We start from the raw sequence: 24,929 nt of genomic DNA on the forward strand, positions 1-24,929 counted from the left end.
CTCGAGTTCTGATGATGAGACCCACGAGGAACCGAGGGAACTCCTCAAATGTGAAAGGCATACATATAGTGATTTTTGTATTTTCATCAACAGATCCAGCACTTACATTTAAAAAGTGACATTTGATGAAGTGGAACTGCTGATGATGATCAGAATGGAACTATTCAATGACACATAGTTCACGTTTGGCGATTTGTTCTCTTCCTTATGGACCCAAACCCAAACTTGGACCTGGACCCGGGTCTGAACATGGACCCCAACTCAGACCCGGACCCGGACCGAACTCTGACCCAAACCTGGACCCGGACACGGACCCGGACTCGGATCCGGACCCAGACCCGGACCCGGAAATGCTACTAGAAAAGTGGGTTAGGTGGGTGCGTGGGTTTTGAACTGCGATTCTCACAGAACAGAACTGCTATTAGAAAAGTAGGTTAGGTTAGGTTAGAGCTGTGACCCTTACAGAAACGAAATGCTACCAGAAAAGTAGGTTAGGTTAGGTTAGAACTGCGACCCTTACAAAAACGAAATGCTACTAGAAAAGTGGGTCGGTTTACCTCCTTTTCTACATAATTAGGCAAAATATGCCGTCTTTTTCATTTCATTGTCTGGAATCTAAGAATGCTTCAGCGGCATCCCCCATTGAAGTCGGTTTTTTTTTCTAAAAAAATATTTTAAATATATACTACACATTCTGATGATGTTGTGTTTGGTCCAAAGGACTGACCATTCCCATGTATTTAGGCTGTTATATAAAGTGGGTCAAGCAAATCTTGTCAGTAGAAACAGGCGGCAAAATTTAAAAATGTAGGCGCGAAGGGATAACGTCCCATAGAAATTTTTAATTTCGCGCCTTTTTCTACTGACAAGATTTGCTTGACCAACTTTAGTAATAATATTACCGGTAACTTACTGAATTTCCGGGAAAGGAAAATTACCACATTACTCGCAAAAATGTTATATTATGGAACGATCAGAAACTGGAATGGACAAATATTAACACATTGTAAAATGCATATTTTTATTATATTATGGCTCTGCTCAAGCTTATATTTAAAATAAGAGCTTAACGTATCTAAAAATTTCCTTAATGACTAGAAATACATTTTACACTCATAATATCACTGGCGTCGAAAAAATAAATATCTCAAAACAACATAGGTACGTATAATTATATTGTTAAGCCTTGTGTGCGAAGTGACGAAGCCGATACAGATGTAGTGCATAATTGTTTTCTTTCGTGTTTTCTTGGAAACGTTCGTATTTGTCATGCTACTTCAGTCAACCTCAGTACTTTTTGTACCGAGGTTGACTGAAATAGCAAGACACGTTCGTACGTTTCCGTGAAAATACGATGGAAAATAATTATGCACTAACATCTACATAATATACTGATTTCGAAAAGGTATCATATTCAGTCAAATACAGTTTTAAGTTCATTGGGTCGTTTTTTCTAATTATAATTATATAATAATCGCTTAGCCTTGGGGCGTACATAACTTTAACACGATATTGAGCATAATAAATAAAAGCCTTTTAACTGCAGTCTAACTTGGAAGATTATATCACAAGTAATTTTTTTAGAGATCCATAAAGGGACGCATGGGATATGTGCCAATTTTTCCAACTATAGACTGCGAAAGACATAAATTCAGCTAAATTACAACAGTCATACAAAATAGTTCATATAAAGCAGGAGCAGCAGCAATATGGAAGTTTAATTGTACTTAATACCCACTCTAGCATATTCTTTGGTAGAAATATTTAAGTTTAGAAGTTCCTTCGTTTAATCGACAAGTTGATAAAATCGGCCACAACTTAGTCAAGCTTTGGTACACGTTTTCACATGACTAATAATAAATAAGGTAGATTATATTTAAAGAGGGCGTCCCCGGGCCGAGACGTGCAGTAGGGCGCCGCCGCCGGACAGCACGGGCTGCCACGCGATGCCGACCGGGTTGCCGGCAGAGACCCCGAGCCGGCGGTGCAGCACCCCGTCAGAGTCCACTCCCCACACGCCTTGCTCCCCGCTTGACACTTGCTTTAATGTCATCTCGTTATCTACAAATGTGACGGACAGGTTAAGTAGGGCATTTATCCACTCGCTTCACCATGTTCAATATCTTTACGTCGCTTCACCCATGCAAAAGTGTAATGATCGTTGTAGTTACTTGTTATACTATTTTACTTCATACGTGATCAGTAGGAACCGTACAGCAGACGAACGGCGTTCTTCCAAAAAAATGCTATATTTAGTTCCTTTCAAGATAGCAGTGTAAGGACAAACAATGTTATTCTTATAGTATAGGTAGAATGATTAGGGTGTATTGACGTACCAATTAGTCTAATGACAGGTGTAGCGAATGGATGTTGAAATTTATACAGCATATTTTCCAGTATACCTACCAAACAATTGCATTATTAATCGATGCAGTGATAAAGCTTTTACCGAACGCATGCTCTTGTCGTTCGTAAATGGAACTAAAATTTTAATAGGGTTATTATATTCAAGCATATATACGCAATGCACCATATTAATAGGTTAGTATAATTTTGCCTAAGCTAGCTCTACGACGAAGGATAGACACTCATTAGTTATTATTATTAGTTACGACCACATCTTCATTTCCAATGGTTATAAATACCTGTCAGATATTTCCAGTGTGTTCCTTCCTGGCAGGTGTTGGTTATGCCCGTTCGGACAACCACTATGCCGTTAGTTAGGATGACCCAGGCCGCTCCATTACATAACGATACTGACTTCGCAGTAACTTTCGCCTTGTGCGAAAATCCAATAGTACATTTAGGTGCTTCTATCAACTTCCAGTTAGAACCTGCAGGGTTGTCAGTGGAGACGCCTTCCCTATAGTAAAGTTCTCCTTTGCGGCCTACGGCCCAGACAACTCCGCAACTCGTGCTTATTGCGATTAAACATTGTGGATTGCTAATGTGTTCCCAGTGAGTACCCTAAAATGCAGTCATTTGTTCATTATTACATGTAAAATGATCCCATCAGAAACAATGGATGGTAAAAACATATGTTTGCTTAACGATAGATCACCAGCTAGCTGGACTGATAAAATGTTAAATGTTATATAGTTGACGAAATACAATTTTCACTGATCTCATGACCAACTTTTATGGCAAATTGGTGCAAACAATTTTAACTTACTTCAAAAATATGAATTTGTACAAAAAGACAAACTCAATCGTCAAACACGGAGCAAAGTCTAAATTACGATTTAATCAGCACACCTATCATCTGCCAGATCAGCTGATAGGGTAGCTAACTTTTTTCGAACACTTACCGCGGGAGTTGTGACTGTGACTCCGGTCCGGTATATTGCATCTCCACCCAGCGTGACGGCCCACACTGAAGTTGTGTCACCTTCGTTCTGAGCATAAAACAGGGTTCAAACAGGGTTGTGGGAGGGTAATAGGGGATATTACTGCAATGTTCTGTCCCCAGAGTGCAGCAATAACCTTTTTAGTAAACCATAGAGTAACTTACATACTGTGCCTTTTACAGTTTTTAGGGTTCCGTACCCAAAGGGTAAAAACGGGACCCTATTACTAAGATTCCGCTCTGTCTGTCCGTCTATCACCAGGCTGTATCTTACGAACCGTGATAACTAGACAGTTGAAATTTTAAGAGCGTTCTTACAAGAAAAGTCTAAATAATGTAAAATTGATGATATTCTCGACAAGATTTAAGATTTTACGCTCATTATTAGAAATAAAGAGTACTTGTTGCAGTAAGAGCGTCTTCTTATCTTTAGGAATATCGTTGTACATTTTAGAAAAAGGACTAATTAAATTAGTAATGATTTTTTTTCTGATGGTCGTTTACAAAAAACCGCGTGAAACATTGAATTGCGAGCTCTTATTTGTAAATTTTGAGAAGTTTACTCTGCTAAAGTTGGATATTTTGTATTACTAATATCCTGTACTTTAGGAATATCGAATGAAAATCAATGTTAAACGAATTGAATTTTCTCTTCGAAACAAGTGTAAATTCCTACGAAAATCTACTTAGTATCGAAGTCATTTTTATACACGAGCAATCTACAACGTTTGCTTATACTGTTGGTATACATTTGTGTTTATCAAATTCTACTTTAATTTTTTGGCAATTTTTTGAAAACTACTATATCACCGATGACGCGCGCTGGCGATCTCAGTAACGCGGCAGAGCTTGAAGAGGTCGGATCTGTGTCGGTCGGCTCCGCACGTTTTCGACGGCGACAACGAGGTTTTTTATCGTTGTGTGCGGCAGGCGCCGTGTAAAACGCTATACTGTGTGTGTTAATAACTATACTATCATAAACCCCATGTTCAGGCAAATACACATCATCAACTACACAAACAAATAACACGGTAATTACCTGTTGCTAACCGCCTCGAAGCCGGCTTCAATGGGGCATGGGGCAGAGCCCCCGCTCTCGTTGGTTCTTAAATTTAATGTTCCGAGTTCCTTAACACCTTTTACACAAACACAGAACCGCCACAGGTCAAATGTACAGCATTTTCACAATAAAACAGTTTTTATTACAGCGCGACAGCAAAAACGTGCCGCCCGTATTTTGTTTTCTCTTGCGACTCGATTCCCTTTTTAGCCACGGGCGGAGCTCACCGGAGAGTGGCGTGACTGTCGCGCGATCGGCGCAAGGGCGGCGTTTTCCCGCGTCATTTGAATTATGTAGCCGATAGACATGTTTTATTATGCCTGAACATACACTCCCCCCCCGAACCAAGTAGAGCTTGGTTGATCTTAAGCGTCAAGTGGAAGTCTAGCTAATTTAGCAACGGGCCTCATTAGAGTCCCCTTTTGAGTACGAAGTTCTACAACTCTTATTACGTTATCATTACCCGGTAGTAACTTAGTTATTCGTCCACGTCTCCATTGTAAGGGAGGATAATTATCTTCCTTAATAATTACTAGGTCCCCGATTTTAACCGAGTCTGTCGGATCCGACCATACTGTATGCCTTAACTGCAGGGTATGTAGGTATTCGTTACGCCAACGTGACCAGGTGTTGTGAGAGACGTTGTAACAATTGAAAACGATTAAGTCGACCGATATGTGTCTCCTCAAAGTCATACTCAGGCAGGGCCGTCAAAGGCTCAGTTATTAAAAAATGTCCGGGAGTAAGGACTTCAAGATCATTTGGATCCGAACTTAAGGGTGTCAAAGGTCTAGAATTCATAACTGCCTCCGCACGGGTGAAGAATGTACTAAGCTGTTCGAAAGTCAGGTGTTGTTCGCCGAGAACTCTACGCATAAGCGTTTTAGCTGTTTTTACTGCTGCCTCAAAGAGACCTCCCATATTAGGACTACTCGGAGGATTGAATAACCAGGTTATTTCAGATTTAGCAAGTTCCCGACTAGTGATGGGCAGCGGTAACATTCCCGCTACCAGTAAGTTTCCATTTGGGAATGTTGCTAGTAAGTTACCAATGTTACCAGTAACATTCCCAAAAGCCGGTAACATACGAAACTGATGGTAGTGATGACTTATATGAGATAAAATAAGGTTCAAAACTTATTTTTTTAGTACAACTTACTCAAAAATATGTCCCATAGTTCTTAATTCGCTGACATAAGAGCTATGGGATCAATTTTATAAATTTGGTATACAGATAGTGAGTACCGGGTACCGGGAAAGGACATAGGATACTTTTTATCCCAGAACTCACTCCTTAAGGGGATGGAAAGGGGAGTTGACATTTGTATGGGGAATCAATAACCGCTGAACCGATTTAGATGAAGTTTGGTATTGAGATAATTTGAGTCCTGGGGAAGGACATAGGATAGATATTCGCGAGCTTGGTTTCCGCAACTCGACGTCTTACTATTGCGCCTATTTTGCGTGAGGGACATAGGATAGGTTTTACCCTAGAAATCAACCCTAAAGGGGGTGAAAAGGGGAGTGGAAATTTGTATGGAACCCAATAAAACCGATTTAGATGAAATTTGATATGGAGATAGTCTAGTATAGTTGGGGAGGGTGTAGAGTAGTTTTTATTCCCGAAGTCATCCTGTTCTCTTCTCCACTCTTCTAACACTCACTCAAAGTGCCGCTGGTAATGTATGATGGAGGCAGCTCAAGACCTGGAACACCTGGAGTGCTCCTGGGTGCAACGGGTCAGGGGTAACAATCGCTCAACGTGCTGCCGGTAGTATACGATGGATAAAGCTCAAGACAATGTGGAGTGCTACTGGGAGCAAAGGGTCAGGGGTAACACTCGCTCAACGTGACGATGGTTGTATATGATGAGGAAAGCTCAAGACCTGGAACACCTGGAGTGCTGCTGGGTGCAACGGATCAGGGGTAACACTCGCTCAACGTACCGCTAGTAGTGTATTATGGGAAAAGCTCAAGATCTGGAACACCTGGAGTGCTGCTGGGTACAAAAGGTCAGGGGTAACACTCGCTCAACGTGTCGTTGGTAGTGTATGATGGAGATAGCTCAAGACCTGGAACACCTGGAGTGCTGCTGGATGTAACTGATGAGGGTAAAATTCCTTTAATCTGAAGTTGGTAGAGTATGCTGTAGGCAGGTTAAGTTCTCCAAGACCTGGAACACCTGGAGGTCTGCCAGATGAAGCAGGCGTCTGACCAGAGCTACCACACGCTTAACGTGCAGTAGATACTGTTTGCTGTAATCAGGTTGAACTTTCCAAGACGTAGAACACCTGGAGGTGACTTCCCATGGGTCACTCGGTGCCTGCAAGACTTTGGTGACCAAGTTTCTGCTGGAGACGCTGCTGATCTCCCACCAGGGGGCTACCACAAGCTGAATGTTCAGCGGGTAAAATTTAGGCAGTAAAAAGGGGTGAAAGTTTGTATGGGGAAACAATAAATCTAGCTGATTGTTTAAAAATAAGCTACCCAAATTACTAATTCCACGCAGACGAAGTCTCGGACAAAAGCTAGTATTTTATATGAAACTATGATCATTATTTATTATCCCTTTACTCTACTACTACTACTCTAATTTCAAATTTGATTAATTAATATAAAATCGAAATGTTACCACTTGAAACGTTATACAAAACTAGCTTTTGCCCGCGGCTTCGCCCGCGTGATTTATAAATCTATGTCGTTTTGTCTGATGTACAGGGTGCGGGGGAGGCAAAGGGAAGGAGAAAATATGGTTTTATAACGACTTACAAAAGATGGTTTATATGGTTCGTAGGTAGAATACATATATATGTACTTACGATGTTTTTTGCATTTTACTTAGAATGGAAACCTAAACTTATAAGAAGCAAAATCCGTAATGAGTACATTCAAGCAGCAAGTTTCCCGATGACTTACTCCTCCCGCCCCGTCCATCCCGCCGCGCCGCCCGCACTCGCCTAGGTACCGATTGACGACGATCGAGATGGCACCAAATGCAAATTTAAAAATCCATTAGGATAACGCGGGTCTCCATACCTCAAAAGCAAAATTAGAACCCTTATACTATCACGTGTGGCTGTCTGTCGGTCCGTCTGTTACAACCGATTTGCTCCGAAACTACTGGACCGTTTGAATTGCAATTTGGCACAAATACGAGTACTTTCAAGAATTTTCATGAGCACATTATTCAATTTCAAAATCGATGCGATTTTCGTAATTAACGTCCCAAAAAACCATAAAAACGACACCCATATTGATATTTAGACATTTCAACCCCATTGCACCCCAACAGGGGAGATGGTTTTTCACGTCCGTCACGTTGGATTTTAAAATCGTTCTTGTTTTCCTAATTAGCAACCCGATAAACCATAGAAACAATACCCATGTTGATTTTCAGACTTTGTCACCACATTTCCCCCTATTAGGGGGGAATTTGCAAAAAAACCTGTAACACGTGTTTATTTATTTATCGTTAGGAATACTCCTGTGAAGTTTCGAATATAATAGTCTAACTAATCTTGTTACCCCATACAAACTTTGAACCCCCATTTAACCCCCTTGGGGGGTGAATTTTGAAAAAATCATTTCTTAGTGCACGCCTAGACCTTATAAGAAACCTACGTGCCAAATTTGGGATTTCTAGAACCAGCGGTTTGGGTTGTGTGTTGATATGTCAGTCAGGCAGTCAGTCAGTCAGTTTCTTCTTTTATATATTTAGATGTTGATTGGTTTATTCTAATAATTAAACTGATTTATACACATTTTTTTTTACTTTATTTCCAGTCTTCACTTTTAATCATTATTTCCAGATAGTAATGTTCCCAGTAACTTTGGAAAAATACCTGGTAATATTGGGAATGTTACCGGTAACATTGGGAATTTACTCTTTCAGAGATTCCTTGACTGTTTTATGACTGTAAATAATAGCATCATTATTTACTTAAGTATTTAACACGAAAAAAGCATATACAATTCTAATATTTTTTTCAAAGTTACTCAATGTTACCGATCTGGGTAATGTTACTGGTAGCATTACCGGGAATATTCCCACTTTTGAGTAAGTTACTGGTAACGACCCATCACTATTCCCGACTAATCTCTGTATTATGATTCCGCAGGTACACATAAACGTCCTTTAAATATTTATCAGTGCCAGTGTAGTTAGTGCCACAGTCGGATCTAACGAGAGATGGTAATCCGCGTCTCGAAACAAAGCGTGTAAAGCAGTCCACAAAAGCTTCTACGGAAAGTCCAGAAACCACTTCTAAGTGTACAGCTTTTGTGACCAAACAGACAAATATGCATAGATAACATTTTTCTACTCGAGCATTTCTTAAAGTGCTGGTCTTAATGTTAAAAGGTCCTGCAAAGTCCGTGCCTACACCTTGAAATGGACGTAAAGACCTAACACGATCTGGTGGTAAATCGGCCATGAGTGGTTGAGTAAAGCGTGGACGCACTCGAAAACACTGAACACATTTAAACGTTACACTTCGAGTTATTCGCCTGACTGTCAGGATCCAGTATTTACGTGATAATATTGATTCGAGCGTATTAGCTCCAATATGACAATATGTGAAGTGATAATCTTCAACTAGACATTTAACAAACGAACCCTTCCCCGGGAGCAATATTGGATGCTTGGCATCAAATGGCAAAGTTGAATGTTGGAGGCGTCCACCGACCCTGACAATACCTAAACTGTCCAAAAAGAGATTTAGCTTTTTTAAGGGTGATTTTATCCTAGTTTTTAAGTTAAGTAAGTTTATTTCATCGCTAAACGCATCTCTTTGAACCAGAATAATAAGTTTTCTTATAGCATTCCTACGTTCGTTCACTGTAAGGTAAGTCCTTGAAATTCGCGAATTAGGGTTACGGATATTATGGAGAAAACGCAGTATAAATCCCGTAACATTTACAATTTTTTAAAGGAGCTATATCGCTCAATTATATCGATCAATTTTTCGTCTATAGTAGGCATAGTAGCTGCAACATTTGTGACAAATTTAGATTTCAAGCCAGGAAGTAATATTTCAGGAAATTCGGGTCCTTTACTTGGCCAAGTGCTGGGTTTACCGGTTAACCATGCCGGGTTCCACCATAACGAATGGTTTAACAAATTAGCAGCAGATGTACCACGTGAGGCCACGTCTGCGCAGTTTTGATCAGTTGGAACATGTCTCCAGGTAATTTTTACTTCAGATGTTATGATTTTTGATACACGATTACCTTCGTAAACCTGCAATTTGTGAGGTTGTGTCCGTATCCAAGAAAGTACAATGGTGCTATCGCACCAGCCAATAACGTCATTGATCTCTATAGACAATTCGTTAAGCAGTGTGCTGTATACATGATTAATAAGGTTAGTCAAAAGCAAAGTACCGTTCAATTCCGACTGAGGAATTGTCATCCTTTTCCGTAGGGGAGAAACTCGCGATTTTGCTAATAAAAGTCTAATAGTAACTTCACCACTTCCGCTAACTGTGCGTAAGTAAACCACAGCACCATAACCTACAGCAGATCCATCACTGAATCCGTGCAATGAGTAGGTATTATTTTTACTATCCGATAATTTCAAACTTCGAGGTATTGAACGCCTCGTTATGTTAGGTAGATCCGAGAGGAGTTCACGCCATTTTTGTACAAGTTCTTCAGGAGCGGGTGAATCCCAATCGACGGCGTTATTGCCATCTCCATTACTGAGTAGCTCTTGTAATAGCAGTTTGGCCCGAAATATTACTGGACTGATCCACCCGAGTGGGTCGAATAATTTTGCAGTAGACGATAGTATAGTGCGCCGAGTAACTTGTTGTTTTTCGTCGGGCACATTGACCTTATAAGTGAAACAATCAGTTTTCGGATCCCACTGTACACCTAAAACCTTGATACATCCATATTGGTCATCTTTATCGAAATTGTTGGGCATCTCACAATGGTCTCGCGGAAAGTCCTGTATTAACCGAGCATCGTTAGCTGCCCATTTACGCAGTTCGTAACCCGCAGTGCTCATCAAGGCAATAAGCTCGTCACGCACGCTTAAAGCCTCCTCTAAAGAATCACCTCCACCGTTCAAATCGTCTACAAAACTATTGTGACGTAGAATTTTAGCCGCTCGGGGAAAATCTACTTCTCCGTCATTCGCTAATTGTTGCAAGCAACGATTCGAGACATACGGACTTGACTTCAAGCCATACGTATTAGTGGTAAGCTCGTATACAGTCAAGGGTAACGAACTGTTTTCTCTCCATAATATTAGTTGATATTTTCGATCATCGGGGTGAATCCATGTTTGCCTAAACATCATTTTTACGTCCGTGGTGAACACAAATTTATGGTATCTAAAGTTCAAAATTATATTAACTATATCGTTCTGCAGTTTTTCACCAGCGTATAAACAGTCATTTAGAGAAACACCGTTCGACGTTTTTCCACTTCCATCAAACACCACACGAATTTTTGAATTGTCATTGTCACCACTGTCACCAGATTTAAAAACTCCATGATGAGCTAGGAAATAGTGTTCATCCGTATAGTCACAAAAGTCTGACTTCTTCATATGTCCCAGTTGTATATATTCCGTCATAAATTGCATATATTTTTCCCGGAATACAGGCTGAGCCTTAAACCGACGCTCTAAAGCTTGAAATCTCCGATAAGCCATTTGTCTAGAATCGCCTAACCGAGGATGTGTAGGTATAAGTGGCAGACGTACCGTGTATTTTCCATCAGACCCCCGATTTGTTGTTTCAATAAATAAATTCTCACATTCAATATTCATCGGGTCCTTAATTTTCATCATAGGTGGTTCTTCCGAAGACCAAAACCTTTCAACAGCTTCGACAAGTGCGCTTCCCGAAAACAAAATATTATCAGCATCCGTATTATTATTTAAAACCGTAGTGTACTTATGAACCGAATTTAAACCGAATAAAACCGAATTGTCATTGACAGAGGTTGATGTATTCACCGAGACCGAATCAAATAAAGCCGCATTATCACTAACCGAATCAGAACCGACTAAAACTAAATTTTCTCCAACCGAGTTAAACATATTACCCGAAGCCGAACCGAATGAAACCGAATTTTCATTAACCAGGTTATGCGAAACCAGGTTTTGAGCCGAAATACCACTATTAAATGGCCCGAATAACTCGAAAATCGTATTTAACGCATATGGCCCACCTGGCCCTAACGTTACAATTTCGCCGGTTAACCCTTAAATGCATGATTTTTTGTATAACTTTTTAATAAATTGAAATAGATGTGTCATGTTGTATAGATTGAGGGAAAAATAAAGAAAAAAATCATAGTATTTAAAAAAACATATATTTTTTACGATGCATATATACATCATTATGCATTTAAGGGTTAAAATCTCGCCTAAAATATCACATCCTATAATAATATCGATCCTTGATAGATGTAATAAATCCGTGTCTGAAATCGGAACCTTATTTATGAATTTTATTATATTCGCTAACCTGCACATATAGGTTGTAGGAATATTCATAACAATGGCCGTGCAAGATAAAACCTTATTATCATTACCTTTAGGCTTCAAATTCAATACTACCATTTGATCATTAAGCCTACCTTTTCCGCCAACACCGTAAACAGAGGTTTGACAGTTATGTCGCTTTAATAAAAGTAAATTACTAAATGCACTTCTAATTATTGTTAATTGTGAGCCAATATCTAACAAGGCGCGTGTAGGTACAAAGTTACCGTAAGCAGATTGTGCATAAACAATGACAGTAGGTAGTAATATGTTATCCGGTAACTTAGGAACGGATGAAGCGACACGACTGTCAATTAGTTGCTATGCGTTTCTATTCTGCCCAGCAGTGGGCGAAGTCGAGAAATGAGAATCGTTATTCTCGCGTACATTTTGCGTCGCCGGCGCCGGCGCCGTCAAACGATTGTCATTTGAGTCGAAACGGCACGAGTACTCACGACTCGTCTCAAATCGCCCATAAGCCGAATGCGGGGCGTTATTCTCAAATCTGTCGATCGACCGATTGTCGAAATGATCGTTATCATCGTTACAATAAGTATTGCGTTCACCATTGTAATCGAATACACCTGCGGATACGTGACGCGTGTTTTTATTTATTTTTTCATTTTTATTTGGCTTGTCGTTTTGGGTCAAACAAATCAATTTATGATGACCAACGTTACCGCAAAAGGCACATGCTACATTACGTGTGCATGAAATAGCCGAATGTCCACCGAAACATCTAAAACAATACCCCTTTGTCTTAACCCACGTACGCCGTTCATCGGGAGTCGAGCCTAGAAATTTAAAGCAATCGAATACCTTGTGACTCGCATTACTACAGAATAGGCACCCGACGGATTGTTTACGTTGCTCATAAGTATTTAACTTTCGAGTCCGTTCATCAGATTTCACTGTAACCGAATTGTAATCCGAGGCAGTGTCAATGAAATGGCATTCATTTTGAATAAACGTTATAAAATTTTTAAACTCCGGTAATCCATTATTTAACCCACCGTGTTTTTGTTCAAATCTAGTTCTTAACTCTGTGGGTAACTTCCCAAGCATCATATATAGAACCATGTAGTCTTCGATAGATAATCCTAGATTTTTTAGGGACCTGGTACATTCTAATAGCGGATTAAGTAACCCTACGCGAAGATTTCGCGAATTCGTCAAAACGGGCAAATTAATCAAGCGTCCTAAATATCGGTCAATCATCATCCTTTTATTATCATATCTACTCTTTAAAATTTCTAGGGCGGTATCTAGTGACTCGTCCGTCATAGTCAGGTGTTGTATAAGCGTCCGGGGCTCGTCATAGACATGACTAAACAAATAGTGATATTTTTGCGTCTTGGAGAGATCATTTCTGGACAATATTAGCGAGTTGAACAAACTAATAAATCCGAACCATTCGAATGGTTCTCCGTGATAGTTTTGGAGATCAATATTAGGCAGACGGCCATGCACTGAACTTTCCGTTGTCATGTGTGAACCATCAGAATTCGGTAATTTTACAGAAAAAGCTTCAAGTTCATTGTAACAGATATTAGCCTTCTTATATTGCTCATCACATACCGACACGCGTGCCTTATCCTTTTCATCATCTAATTTTGTTAACAAGTTCTCATAAGAGTCCGATAGATTCTTATAGTGGTCTTCAAGTTTACGAATACGAGCCGCTAATATCCCTGATGAGTAATCCTTTGATTTAATCATAACAGCCGTGTCCGTAAACCACTCGCATTCAATTTTAAATTTTACTTCATAACTTTTAAGCGCCATCTTGAATCATAAAACTTTTCACAACACAACAGGCACGCCGTAATAACAATACCAATACCTATGAATTAAATATGCACCGAAAGCACTATATTACCTACTTAACAACAATCTTAGATAAATCTACTAAAAACCGAACTAACCGCCGATATAGTAATGAATAGGTACTTAAATCAAAATGTTCGCGCCGCAATCGAAGACGCGTCTACTAGTAGGTACCTAGGTCGATCTCAAATCCGCGCTCTTAGGACCAAAATTTATGTTAATAACTATACTATCATAAACCCCATGTTCAGGCAAATACACATCATCAACTACACAAACAAATAACACGGTAATTACCTGTTGCTAACCGCCTCGAAGCCGGCTTCAATGGGGCATGGGGCAGAGCCCCCGCTCTCGTTGGTTCTTAAATTTAATGTTCCGAGTTCCTTAACACCTTTTACACAAACACAGAACCGCCACAGGTCAAATGTACAGCATTTTCACAATAAAACAGTTTTTATTACAGCGCGACAGCAAAAACGTGCCGCCCGTATTTTGTTTTCTCTTGCGACTCGATTCCCTTTTTAACCACGGGCGGAGCTCACCGGAGAGTGGCGTGACTGTCGCGCGATCGGCGCAAGGGCGGCGTTTTCCCGCGTCATTTGAATTATGTAGCCGATAGACATGTTTTATTATGCCTGAACAGTGTGCGTGTAAACTGCGACTGAGAAACTTTGATCCGAGTACTGTATTTGTTGTTATAGTATTATAATATAGTATAGTATTATAATATAGTAAAGCACATTTTCTAGAGTTGCAAAAGGGAAACCACCCCCTCACTTAAACACTCACTAAACACTTCTACATAGTTTAACGTACACTCACACACAAACAATATATGTATACAGTTGCACAAACCTTACAACCTATTGAAGACAGACCGACCGGAAATATATGTATATATATATATACCGAATATATATATAAAGGGACCAGGCTGAAAATCAGCGCTGGATATATGAACACAACATATCTAGCACAGGCTGAGACTGGTACCCATTGCCTATAACGGTATGAAATTTAAATGAATGTACCTACCTACTATGTTTAAGATCTACTTCTTCGTATTGTTATTACTTAATTAAGGTTTAAGGAATGTAAGATTTCTAGTTATGGCAATAATCTTTTTTTATCTTTATCTATAGTAACACAACAAACTTCCGAACAACATTAAAAATATTTGAAATGACCTGACATTTTATAGGTAGTAAATTAAAAAAAAAACAGCCAAGTGCGAGTCGGACTCGCGCACAAAGGGTTCCGTACTACGCACAAAACGGTAAATAAATTACGTTTGTTGTATGGGAGCCCCACTTAAATATCTATTTTATTCTGTTTTTAGGGTTCCGTACCCAAAGGGTAAAAACGGGACCCTATTACTAGGACTCCGCTGTCTGTCTGTCCGTCTGTCACCAGGCTGTATCTCATGAACCGTGATAGCTAGACAGTTGAAATTTTCACAGATGATGTATTTCTGTTGCCGCTATAACAACAAATACTAAAAACAGAATAAAATGTGGTATTTCCTATAAAAAGGGACCTTATTGTCGATGGCGCTTACGCCATTATAAACGATGCTCCGATATAACTAAGACTGAACTTGTATAAGTTTTGAGTATGTATTACTCATCCTCCTTATGAACCCTGGCAGTACCTACTGGAACTTAGGTTTGGTGCTACAACATAGGCGCACACTGTTTTGGTCATTCGACTCGTCTTGATGAGCAACTTGGGAGAGCAGTACTCATGATAGAGCTGATGATAAACCATGGCAGTACCTAGTGGATCTAAGGTTTGGTGCAACATAGGCACACGCTGTTTTAGTCATCCGACTCGTCTTGATGAGCACTTAGGAGAGCAGTACCCATGATAGAGCTGATGCTGAACCCTGGCAGTACCTAGTGGAACTAAGGTTTGGTTGACATATCAGTCAAAACTGTCAAAATTGACAGTTTGACAGTTTTTGTCATTTTTAGTGAAAAATAACATATTTGTTAAAGTTTGGTACTAAGTGACATAGTTTAGTGTTGTTTGACATATCAGTCAAATTTGACAGATTGACAGTTTTTGTCATTTTCAGTGAAAATTATCTTTTTGGGATATAATTTAGCACCAAGTGACATTGTTAAGTGTAAATTTATACAATCTGTCAAAATTGACATTTTGTGACATTTAGAAATTTTTGGATCACAAATCGAAACGGTTTGTCCGATTTTGATAGGACCTTCAACATTAGTCATGGGATGGAAAATGTAGTTTGACACATCTGTCAAAACTGTCAAAATTGACAGGTTTTGTCATTTTTAGTGAAATTAACATGTTTTGTTAAAGTTTGGTACTAAGTGACATAGTATAAATCTACATTTAACAATGTCAGTGGGTGCTAAATTCTATCCTAAAAAGATAATTTTCACTGAAAATGACAAAAACTGTCAATCTGTCAAATTTGACTGATATGTCAAACAACACTAAACAAAACATTAACTTCAATGGCCATTAACGTTTCAAAAATTTAATTCGAATTAACTTTAATGCAATTGGTGCGTAATGCAATTGGTTAATGGCGGAACTAATGGTTAATGCAATTGATCAATGGTTAATTAAAATTAACAATTACGGCCAACACATATAACTAAAATAGTTTCGCTACCCAAGCTGTACGGTTACCCTGTACCTGTACCAAATGTAATGACGAAACATGTTAACAAGCGAGTATAATTTCTTTCTAGTATAAAATAATTCTTTTATAATACAAAAGTAAGCACATTTGCACTGGATTTAGTATTTTCGTACCAAATAACAATAATAAGGATTTTAAAATTTAAGTACAGTTAGTGTCGTTATAATTGTTTTCAGTATGCTTCACGAAGGATCAAGATTGTTTAATCCGTCATTGTAGTGCGAGCGAGAGGGAAAACGTGGTAGAAGGGATCGGCATACTGAGCTCGCACAGCCCGCCGAAGCGCGTAAAATACCTAAACTCGCTCAACGCCGAAATGTAATAGCGCTCTTAACAGATGATGTATTTCTGTTGCCGCTATAACAACAAATACCAAAAACAGAATAAAATTAATATTTAAGTGGGGTTCCCATACAATAAACGTGATTTTTTTGCCGTTGCTTAGGGTTCCGTACCTCAAAAGGAAAAAACGGAACCCTTATAGGATCACTCGTGCGTCTGTCTGTCTGTCTGTCCGTCTGTCTGTCTGTCCGTCTGTCACAGCCTATTGTCTCCGAAACTACTGGACCAATTAAGTTGAAATTTGGTACACATATGTAAGTTTGTGACCCAAAGATGGACATGTGACGTAAACATAGTAGATTGTTAACCAAGGGATGAAAGGCACTCATTTCTGCCGAGGTGTCTTGGCGCTCGAACGCAGTGAGAGCGCCAATAGTCCGAGGCAGAAATGATGCCTTTCACCCGAGTTAAACACTCTACTTTTCATTTCGAATACGAGGAAAGTAAAATGCATGTGTTTTTTCAAAAACATGACGAATAATACATTTTTATAGTATTTATTGAGGGAACTCAATTAAAAATTCAGGCAAAAGTATCGTTATTTATGGAATGGAGAGTCAAGTATCACAATGGAAATTGTATAACAAATCCATTTAAACTCAAATTTCAATTGCTTATCATAAAAAAATTAAAAATATCGTACTTCGAACGTAAAATGCTCTAGTGCAGACACGTATCATTTTCTGCGCACCTTTTAGAACAACAATGACCCTCTTTCAGAGCATGAGAAATGAAAAATTAATTTTAAACATGGGAGCCACTTTTGGGGTGTAAATGAGAAAATTGAAAAATAAAGTTTTTCAAACTATATTGTGTTACATATCAAATGAAAGAACTTATTGTGAGTATCTCAAATGTATATTTTTTATAATTTTAAGATAAACAGTTTAGAAGTTATTCAAGAAAATAGGCAAAAAATAACCATTTCTTTATCATAACCTTTATCTCCGAAACTACTGGGTCTAAAATATTGAAAAAAACACACAAAATAGTTCTTTACCTATAGATAACAGGAAAACTTATTAGAAATGTGCATTCAAGCGTGAGTCGGACTTAATTACCTAGTTTTTGATCCGACCCCTACGGGTTTTTTAGGAAGACAATTCACTCACGTTTCACATAAAAAAATGCATTGTTAAAAATTGTGTAACGTACGGAACCCTTGGAACGCGAGTCCGACTCGCACTTGGCCGGTTTTTTTGCGTAATGGTAGGGAAATCTTCATGCGCGACCCCGACTCGCACTTCGCCGGTTTTTTATTTGACAAGTTTTCAGAGATAATAAATTATGACATTGATGCATCAAGGCGGTTTGTTTACAGAGGACCTACCGGGAAACGCGAAGCCGAAATTTCGCTATCTGCCTCTTTATCGCTCGAATATGCAACAGTGACAGAGAGGTTAATATTGCAAACGTGAGCATCTGTGGTCGTCTTTGGCGGTCAAATGGTAAACTTTTTTATGTTATAGGAGGCAAACAGGCAGACGAATCGCCTGATGGTAGGCGATTAACGTCGCCCATGGACATCCGCAACACCAGAAGGTCCTTGCCGAAGTTTAAGATAGGAGTACGCGCTTTTTAGGGTTCCGGTTTTAAAAACGGGACCCTATTACTAAGACTCCGCTGTCCGTCCGTCCGTCTGTCTGTCTGTCCGTCTGTCACCAGGCTGTATCTCATGAACCGTGATAGCTAGACAGTTGAAATTTTCATAGCTAAATTTTTTTGCCGTTTTTTGCGTAATGGTACGGCACCCTTCGTGCGCGAGTCCGACTCGCAATTTTCTTTTATCATTACCATGACTATAATGTTGACCCAAAATGTCCTAGTTAGTCTAGCTAGGTACTAATCATATTACTTGCCCATAAAGATATGTCCAGTAGCGGGGTACTTCCGGCTCGGCCCCACGGACCCTCCGTAATAATTTGAGCTTTCCTGTACCACCGCCGGCGCCGAACACAATCCGTGAATATCTTCTTTCCATGGTACGGTGCTGGGAAGTCGGTCGCGTACTGCCAGCCGTCACTGTCCACGCCTCCTGGAGTATTGTAGTCTACCATCCATTCTGATATCTGCAACAATATAAGGTATGGCTATCAAATTAAATAGCCACGAAGTGAAGGATGTGATGTGACAAAACCAATATTATTCGATACAAAATTTTATTGTATCGCCGAATGTAAGTACTATTCTTCAAACAATCATCTGGTATTAATCAAGACCATTATAATGAGTCCAAATTAGATAAAGTCACGTTGTTTCAAGAGTTTCCATGATAATTTTCCGCATTATCAAAACAGGCTCATGAACCAAATAATATATTATTGTTATAAGTAGGTAACTTATAACTTTGCATGTACCTACGTCAAGTATGTCAAATCTCAGCTCCGCTTGGCTCGCTCCGCTAATCGGAAACCGAGAAGTGCCAAAATTCAAAAATGTGTACACACTGTGTCCGTGTCGATATTTAATACCTTGACTTTACCTTCATATTTATACCAACACGCATACTGCATTCAAAAGTTCATTCAATTGTAAATCTGGTTCTCGCGCAAGAAGGTACATGTTCGAATTCGAAAGTGTAAATTCCGTACCCAAAGGGTAAAAAAACGGGACCCTATTACTAAGACTCCCCTGTCCGTCTGTCACCAGCCTGTATTTCATGAACTGTGATAGCTAGACAGTTGAAATGTTCACATATGATGTATTTCTGCCGCTATAACAACAAATATTAAAAACAATAAATTAAATCCCCATACAACGTGATTTTTGCCGTTTTTTGCGTAACGGTACGGGACCCTTCGTGCGTGAGTCCGTCTCGCACTTGGCCGGTTTTATTGATTTTTAGTGCCGTTCTGTTACGGTTATGTATAGTATGGTAGTTATGAAACTTATGAATGATTTGTTTAAGAAGTGTAACGCTCTTACGGCAGATGTCGCTAGGGTCCCCTAGACCCATATAGTGGGAAGATTTGCTGACTATGGATGAGGTCTTGGTGGCTCAGTTAACAGAGCGCTGGAGTATCGATCCAGATGCCGTGAGTTCAAGTCCCACCCAAGGCAGTAATTTTTCCACGTGCTTGTTAAAAATTAATAAAGTTAATACTTACCCAGTGCCAGTGGCGACTCAACAACTTTGTGTGTTCTCTTGTTCTTTTATGTTTCCCAGTAATGTCACTCCACATGTAGCGGTCCGTGGGCAGGCCGACTGACGTGTAGCCAGTTAGAGGGTTCCAACGCTGGTTCTCGTATATGCAGTATGTTTGAGTGTCATTCATTGAATTGATGCCATCATTGCTGCCTATTCCTGTAGTGAATAAGAGAAATATTTGTGTTTCTGAAAATCTAACTCTTAGTTTTATAATAATACTATAAGCGTCCTGAAGTCGACGTTTGTGAGTATGTATAGATGGGGATGATCGCTTTTGCAGAAAAAAATATACTGCTTTTAATCAAATTTAGCAACTAGGTCCCTTATTAGCCGGAATAACGTTTATAAATAATCTTCTAGGAAGGGTCAGGAAAAAAATGGAGCTAGGAAATTTGTATAAGAGGGTGATGATAATTCTACGCGAAGTCGAGGTACTACATACACCGGTTTTTTTATTTCCGGTAATTTCAAGGGTGCATTCCTGAGCTTAAATCAAGTAACTTTCTCTAACTCCATTTCGGAGATAATCAATAATTTATTTTTCTCTGATAAAGCCCTACGAGCGTGTACACTTGCGTTGGGGGCTGGTCATATATTGAATTATTGATTAGTGTTTAGTACGAGTTCATCAATTTGCTAGGTATCTCGGACGATCGATGTTCCAAATGGCATTGGTATGTCTCAGTTTTCAATTGTTTGGTTGAGTTAAATGTAATGCCCGTGTTACAACAACGCTAAATGCAACATTTAATTACTTTTTATAATAAAAAATAAAAACAAAAATATTTTTGTTTTGAAAATTACCTATGCCATTTAGTTTTCTTAAACGTACTTAACCATATAATACCCCGAAGTTAACGGAATTCAATAAAAACACGGTGTATATGCGTAAAGAGTATACATTTAGTTACCTTTCAAAACCCCTCCACCCCATCCTCCAGTGTAGATCCAAACTCTGTGGTCGTGTGTTATTCCCCAAACGATTCCATTTTGACCACTCTCTACCCTTCTTAGGTATCCTCCTATCATCCGCCAATACATTTCATCTGAACCTATAATTGGACTTGTGGAGGTATATTCCATTGTATACAGTTTCATAGGGCCTAGAATTAGTGCTGATGTTATGCTATCTGGAGTTAATCTGTGCCTATAAAAACAAACTTTCTTCTCATTAACAAAAACCTTGAAGCCCTCTCTAATACAAATAATGTTGATTGTAAACTCTTGACCAGGAGATAGAGGTAAGTCATAACGCTCTTCCAGACCCCAGTTCCCAGATGTTTTTGTGTTGCATACAACTGTATTCTCATCAAATCGAACATTAAAATGAAAGTGAACTTCAGGTACTTCAGTTTCGATTTTATGCCTCTGTTTTTTTACCTCTGGACCTTGTAAATTTACATGAAACCGGCCAACTTCATCAAATAAGCTGCCAACAATTTTGAGAGAGGTGCCTGGTGGGAAATTGTTGTCCAACGTTGTAACAAATCCTGGTACTATATTTTTTCCTATCAGTTGGTATTCCTTGCTATAGGGCCCTTTATTTTCAGTGTTTTGTTGGGATGACATGGGATCCCAGTTCAGTATGTCACCAGAACTAGTAACAGCCCACACAGAACTTGCAGAAGGCTTTCCAGAGAGTCCATTTATTTGTGACGTGATATCCACCAGTACATTTAGCCATTCTTCTTCTTCCATTTCTGTCATAAACTGTATTTTAATAGCCTCTTTATTTTGTCGCGGCACTGTTAAGGCTAATCTGGGACTTCCTGGTTCAGAGGCTGACATAACACTTGTAACTTCACCCAGGTTTAAAATAAATTTAATTGTACCATCAGGCTTAAACACTGATAATGTCCCTGTATTTTCTAAGGCATGCCAGTACAGTGAAATAATACAATCCTCTCCAGCATTGTTAGCAGTGATTAATCTAGCTTCACAACTGCGAGTCCAACCCTTCTCATCAATAGCTATGCGATAGTCGGATAAGTCAAGATCTTGATTATTTCTATTTTTTAAACAATCTAGAATCTGTATACGCCAATTAGCATTTAAGTCTGAATTAAGTGAATTTTGGCAATCTGTAAACCAATGTGGCACTTGTACGGGATCAATGCAGCAAGCACCAGCCTCGACAAAAGTCCAATTTGTGTCACATGTTCCCCATGCAGTCTGACTAACTTCCTCGTCAAAATACATGCCAGAGTCTACATCAAACACACTGCTGTCACTGTCTGGCTGGGCTTCCATCCCCACCACTGAGCCCACACTCCGCACTGGACTCCAAGCTCGAGGGTTTTTCAAAGTTGTTTCATAACTTTTACCTGTTAAATCAATATCTGTAGCGGTAGTAGTCTTTTTGGAAATGTGTTCTTTGGGTGGTTTTATTGGCAGTGTATGCTCTATTGGTGCCGAATGGGATTCTTCCCAAGAATTGTGAATATTAATATGGGACTTTAGTTGAGTAGTTTCATTCAGCATGGTCAAACTGTGGTGCTTTGCATTATTAGATGCTGATGAAACCATGCTTGCAGAACTTGATGTTCGACTTAGTTGCATATTGGCTTGTACCATTCTCCATCTTTTTCCAGTTAATTCTGCGGGTGTAATTCCACTTCGCCAATATATGCTCTTGTCTGACTCTCCTATAGCAAACACCTGATCATTCACTCCCACTGACACATGAGTCATGTTTCCTGTGATTTCTAACCAGCCAGTGCCCATTGCAGATACTTCAGAAGTGCCAGCAGTGTTGCCTTCTACACCCTTTCTAAACCAAACTTTATTGTCAGAACCAACAGCCCAAACAGCATTATATCCCACAGAGATGACAGTGAGCTTTGTTTCACTAGGTGACTTGACCTCTAACCAAGCTTCTCCAGTAGGTGAGTCCTTTGTAATACCCTTTCTTACTATGGCTCGGCCCGTCCAAAGCAGAGCCCATACTAAACCTGTAGCTCCAACAGATATTTGTTTAATATCACAATTAGGTGGAATGCTAATGTTAGTCCACTTCAAGCCCTCTGGCGATGTGGCACTTACGCCAGCTCTGTACATGACTCGCCCATGAGCAGTAATTGCCCACACTGACAGAGTACCAGGCCCTGCAAATGGTATTTGGTTTCCTCCAATGCTTACATCAATAAAAGGCTCCTGGGTGGGGTCTTTGTGAAGGGGTGCTATGGCACACCAGGAGTTCATAGCGCTAAACTTTCTATACCTGAACCATTTCCTCCTCCTCACACAAGACTTCCACTGCTTACCGGGCCCAAACTGGGCTGGGAAGTCAACTGCATAGGTCCATCCATCATGGTCTAAAGGGTGTCCATCTAATGTAAGTTCCAGTTGCCATTCCCCTTCCCATTGCCAAGCCATGGAGGGTAACCTGATGCGTTGTATTGCTCTATCTTGAGTGCCATCTTGAGAAGAAAAGTGATACCTATCAGTTGGCAGGAGCCTTCCACTGAACCCTTCTAGTGGCAGCCAACGTTCATTTTCGTAGGACTCCTCTTGTACCCTGATAGGGATTTCTAATCCATGAACGTGGAGGTAGATTTGCCGGTCCCCTCCTACTGCCCAAAGGAAATGTGGCACAGCTGATAAAGTTTTAAATTCCAAACCGAGGTACATGAATTCCCTCCAACAAGATCCACTTGTAGGTAATGTATACACTTTGCCCTCATTATTAAGAGAAAACAATAAAGAGTTACTCGACATTTTACAAAATATACAACCTTTATTTTAGATATTTTTTTTAGACAGAACTACCTCCCTTTTAACTTCGCAACTTTTCAAGCTTCATTTTTTCTGAGCAGCCAAACATATTAACGAATCGTTTTCGCAATCAGGGTTTCATATTTGTGTTTTTCCGAATAGTAAAAAATCGAAGTTTCAACAACTCAACACTTGCAATCCAGAGTGAGTGCCACAGATAAAAAAAACATGATACACTTTTGAACTGTCAACAAGGAGTACGTTCCAAAACGTATTATACTTTTACTTGCGCACGGTGCATGAAGGTTGCGCAAGTCAGCATACTTACTTTACTCTTTGGTCAGCATTTACGCAAAATGACGGGGCTCTCCCTTATGTATCTTTCAGTAGGAGTAGCAGAGAAAGCGCTGTTATTGTTTTTCCTTGTCACAGTCTCACATTTTTTTTGTATTCCCCACCGTAAATTTAGTATGGTTTATGGCGGGCTACAAATTTTATCGACCAATCATATTGTCGCATTGCGTATGTTTTGTCCCTCACGGGCGCACGCGTTTAGCTGATCTATGTAATGCCTAGGTCTATGATCTATTAGTATATTTTCTATTTAGTTGGTCAAGCAAATCTTGTCAGTAGAAAAGGCGTGAAATTCAAATTTTCTATGGGACGATATCCTTTTGCGCCTACATTTTTTAAATTTGTCGACAAGATTTGCTTGACCAACTAGAGTGCGCCCATGAGGGACAGAACATACGCAATGCGACAAAATTAAAAACACTTTTTAACATTCCTGACAACATACCAAAAACAACCGACGTAATTTGGTCGGGTTACTTGTTATAAACCATACTAAATTTACGTTGGGGAATAAAAAAAGTGAGACCGTGACAATGACAAACAATAATAACGCTTTCTCTGCTATTCCAACTGAAAGTTACATAAGAGCACCTCGTTCGGTTATCTCCCGGCTCTACCATTTCATCTCTATACTATTCATGAATCTATATTAAAGCCATAACACACTACTGTACCGCACCAAGGTCGCGGTGCGGTGCGGTGGTGTGTTACGGATTTTAGTATGGGTTGGGCATAAGTGGCGGGGGGAAATAACAGAAAAAATCTAGAACTGAGATAGAGTTAGACCGAGGTAAGTCTGCAACGATTTTGATAGCATACGCAGAGCAAGTAATTTTCATATTCTAGAAAAAGTATAAAAGTTATGCAATCCTTGTAATCAAAGAGCCGCCTGCTACAGATTTTTTAAATTTGCCGCGTTTTTTCAGGTTCAACTTTCATTAGCCAGACTCAATGCTATTT

The 24,929-nt window shown here is 39.6% G+C and overlaps 1 protein-coding gene across 1 annotated transcript; it reads right to left on the reverse strand.

The window, feature by feature from the left end:
* Nucleotides 1-995: 995 nt before the first annotated feature.
* LOC134742083 (tectonin beta-propeller repeat-containing protein) lies at nucleotides 996-23,820 on the reverse strand. The gene is made up of 6 exons (XM_063675016.1): nucleotides 20,813-23,820; nucleotides 19,861-20,057; nucleotides 18,613-18,822; nucleotides 3,309-3,395; nucleotides 2,646-2,967; nucleotides 996-2,061 (listed from the first exon to the last, which is right to left on the reverse strand). Exons 1-6 carry the CDS (start codon nucleotides 23,616-23,618, stop codon nucleotides 1,877-1,879), a joined length of 3,807 nt encoding a protein of 1,268 aa, XP_063531086.1. The 5' UTR covers nucleotides 23,619-23,820; the 3' UTR covers nucleotides 996-1,876.
* Between the last annotated feature and the right edge of the window lie 1,109 nt (nucleotides 23,821-24,929).

Source organism: Cydia strobilella, chromosome 6 (genome assembly GCF_947568885.1).
Source record: "Cydia strobilella chromosome 6, ilCydStro3.1, whole genome shotgun sequence".
Lineage (NCBI taxonomy): Eukaryota > Metazoa > Arthropoda > Insecta > Lepidoptera > Tortricidae > Cydia > Cydia strobilella.